The following is a 3,450-nucleotide window of genomic DNA, read 5'->3' as shown; positions in this document are numbered from 1 at the left end:
GTTGAAGATGTCAAAGAAGAAATTGAAATCTTGTAATAAAGTCTAATGTAATGGTTTATGTTTATGAATTAATTGTGTCCTTAGCCTATCACTACATGTTTATACCAACTAATGCTATATAAAAGTACCTTAACTGTAATATAAAGACATTAAAGTGTTTGAATAGATATCATAAATCCAACATAAGACATTGTTGGCAATACAATAGCCTGTCCTGATAACCAAAAACTAGTTGACAAAAGGAAGGCTTGAAGCCTTTAATACCAGCTATTACATACCCAACAAACTTAATGACAAACAAAAGAAATTAAAAGTTTAGCCATACCATATGCTAAGTACCAGACCCAACCACAAAATAAGACAGTCATAGATATGTTCACCCACATTACTACTACACCACCACCATTCTTCTTGGACACAACATAAACCATAAAACATGACATTTATCTCTTTCTCTTTGGGGTATTTTTCCTGGTTTGTTCTTGAAATGCAGAGGTTGAGCTTCCTTGGGTTCCATGAATCTGTCTCTCTTCATGTTGATGCATCATCTCAAGTATTCTTTGCTGGTCTTGATCTGTTGATGGATTTGTAGAAGAATTTCCCCCTTGCACCATCTGTTTCTGTGAATTAATTGAATAAAAGCAAGTGAGCACAAATCATTATCTTAAGAACATAAACTGTAGTATACATACTTGTACCTTAACTGAACAAGTTCTTGAATTATGACCATGTTTATTGCATGTTTTGCACACACAAGTTGACTTGGCTATATTAGGCACAGTTCCTTCCTCAACAGCCTTTTTAATTGCATCATTTTTCTGTACATTTTCAGTGAATCTAAGTAAGTCTTGAAATTAAGTCTTGGCAACACAAGTCCTAGCATTGTGAATCTAAGTTTACCTTGGCAACACAAGTCCTAGCATTGTGACCCCTTGCTTTGCAATAATGACAATTCACAACTGTCCCAACCTTGCTTAGTTTTGTGGCATCAGGAGGGATATCATTCTTTGTCACCCTTTTTTTCTTTGGCCTTCCTGCAGGGGCCTTAACATTTGGGGGTAAGGGCTTTGGTTCAGTACTTGTTTGCCAAAATTCAGGCCCCACAATGGGGTCCAGTGTGCAATTGTATAGCTGTTGAACAAATAAAATACTTAGTTTTTTAATTGTATAGATGTTGAACAAATAAGGAGTACTAATTATTTATGAAAAATACATACCTTCATGTACTCTTCCTTGCTATAACAGTTGTTTATATGCATTTCCCAGGGTTCATTCTTAATAGCTATACATGCACAAGCATGATAGCATGGGATCCCAGTGAGATCCCATTTTCTGCAAGTGCATGTTCTGTTATGTAGGTCAACCACCAGTTCATGACCCCCATCTGTGCAAGTTACCAAATATTTGGTGCCTCCAGACCATGATACTGCACAATTCCCAGCATACTGAATTGCTCTACATATAAGACATGACAAAAATATTAGAAAATGATAGTAATGTAAGGCTTAGACTAGTTCAGTAAAGAAGTACTTACTTTTCTAATTTCTTAAGGGCACTAGGACAAATGATTGTGTCTCTTGAAGCCAACTTATCTCTCCTCACTTGGATTCTTTTCATCACAGCCTTGTGCAACTCTCTGAACATTGTTATGATAGGCAAGTCCCTGAACTTTCTTATAGAGCTATTAAACACCTCACAGTGATTGTTAACAAACATATCACTGTGAGCATGTGTTCTAAAAGCTGCCCTTGTCCACTGTGTTTTGGGCTTGGCCGTTAACCACTCATGACACTTAACAGCAATCTATGAAAAAACAAATATATGTAAGATAAAGTTAAAGATAACTACCTAAACAAGTATAATGACATTTATACCTCCTTCATCTTATTCATATGTAAATTGAACTCCCAATCAGTGGTAGACCTTGCAGCCTTCCAAAGGAGTTGTCTCAATGCCACTCCTTTGAATTCTTTATGCATATTTTGAAATTGTGCAAAAATATTTACCTTCTGCCTATCAGAGATGAAGGTCCATTCTGCATCATTTTGAATATTCAAGTCTTGGCTCAATAACTCCATGAACCACTTCCAGGATTCTGTAGTTTCAGATTCCACTACTGCCCATGCAATTGGGTACATGCCATCATTGGCATCTACCCCAACTGCTGCCAAGAGTTACCCACCAAATGGTCCTTTAAGGTGGCAACCATCTAGGCCAACTAATTTTCTGCAGAACTGAACAAAAGCCTTCTTCAATGGCCCCAAGCAAATATACATTCTCATAAACCTCCCACTTTGTTCACCTGGCTCTGGATCTTCACACAATATCTTAATAGTACTTTCAGGCAAAACCCTCCTCACTTCATATGCATAATCGCATACCTGACCAAACTGTTCTTTGTGAGTGCCATTGATCTTTAACAGTGCTCTAGTCTTAGCCATATAAACAGCATGCTTTGACACTTCCACTTTCAAGTCATTGAATATTTTTTTATGAAAAGCCTTAACAGGCCAGCCAGGGTTCATCCTGATTTCCTTCTCATAATGCTCTGCAAGCCAAACTGAATTTATTTGTTTTTGTTTAAATGTAGGCATGCAAGTATGTTTTCTGACCAATGTTCTAATCTGAAAAGTAGGAGTCTTGTTAAATGGAGAAGCATAAACAGTCCATTTACAAGGTTTTTTGCACACATATTTTATCTTTCTTCCATAATTTTTGACAAGCTCAATTGGTCTTCTCTCCATGATTGCATGATTCCTTACAGCTTTTCTAAAAATCTGGGAACTTTTGAACAACATACCCAGCTCAAAGACAGGTCTCTCCATATCCACATCTTCGTTGAATTCTGGAAAATTTGGCTCATCTTCATCTGTAGAATTAGGGGCCATCCTCTCATCATCACTCCCAGCATAGACACTCTCATCTGTACCTACATTGTCATCCTTAACAGGCTCTTCAGGGGTGTCATAATCTTCAAACACCATTTTATCAACATTTTTTTCAAACACCAGATCATCATCACTCTCATCCTTATTAGAGGCATCTGAGTGCCAAGACTCATCATCACTGTCACTCACATTCAATTCATACTCATCACTATCCTCAGGATCTGAAAAATCTTTATAAATACCCTCTAATTCCCTTAACTGTTGTTCCTCATCTATTTCTTGTTGTGTAGATTGTCCAAAGGGATTGTCCATATTAATCTCTTCTTGGCTAGGAATAACATCTAATGGCTCCAGAGGCTGAGTTACAAATACCTCTACATACCTATTAGTCCTAGGTCTTTCCTTGTTAGATATCAATGTACACATTAACATTAGATCAGCATCTGTCTCTAACTCAAACAACCCATTCTTCATTGTTGTCCCTGGTATCTTATAGTATATTACATCATACCCAACCTTTGATCCACTTTCAACAAGCATAGATTTAATCTCTAATAGACTA

General features: G+C 37.0%; 1 protein-coding gene across 1 annotated transcript; it reads right to left on the bottom strand.

The window, feature by feature from the left end:
• Window positions 1-443: 443 nt before the first annotated feature.
• LOC141695986 (uncharacterized) lies at window positions 444-2,138 on the bottom strand. The gene is made up of 6 exons (XM_074500185.1): window positions 1,875-2,138; window positions 1,535-1,803; window positions 1,218-1,455; window positions 901-1,131; window positions 699-818; window positions 444-620 (listed from the first exon to the last, which is right to left on the bottom strand). Exons 1-6 carry the CDS (start codon window positions 2,136-2,138, stop codon window positions 444-446), a joined length of 1,299 nt encoding a protein of 432 aa, XP_074356286.1.
• Window positions 2,139-3,450: the final 1,312 nt, after the last annotated feature.

Source organism: Apium graveolens, chromosome 11 (assembly GCF_009905375.1).
Source record: "Apium graveolens cultivar Ventura chromosome 11, ASM990537v1, whole genome shotgun sequence".
NCBI lineage: Eukaryota > Viridiplantae > Streptophyta > Magnoliopsida > Apiales > Apiaceae > Apium > Apium graveolens.
Note: the sequence above shows the minus strand (reverse complement) of the source record. Positions and strands in the feature narration are given on the sequence as shown.

What these genes read in the sequence shown, in the direction of transcription:
- LOC141695986 (XM_074500185.1), bottom strand. Translation starts at nt 2,138, where the DNA reads ATGTACCCAATTGCATGGGCAGTAGTGGAATCTGAAACTACAGAATCC. An exon ending in CTAGGACTTGTGTTGCCAAG is followed by an intron (nt 819 to 900) that starts GTAAACTTAGAT and finishes GAAAATGTACAG; the next exon opens with AAAAATGATGCAATTAAAAA. An exon ending in CAAGAACTTGTTCAGTTAAG is followed by an intron (nt 621 to 698) that starts GTACAAGTATGT and finishes ATTAATTCACAG; the next exon opens with AAACAGATGGTGCAAGGGGG.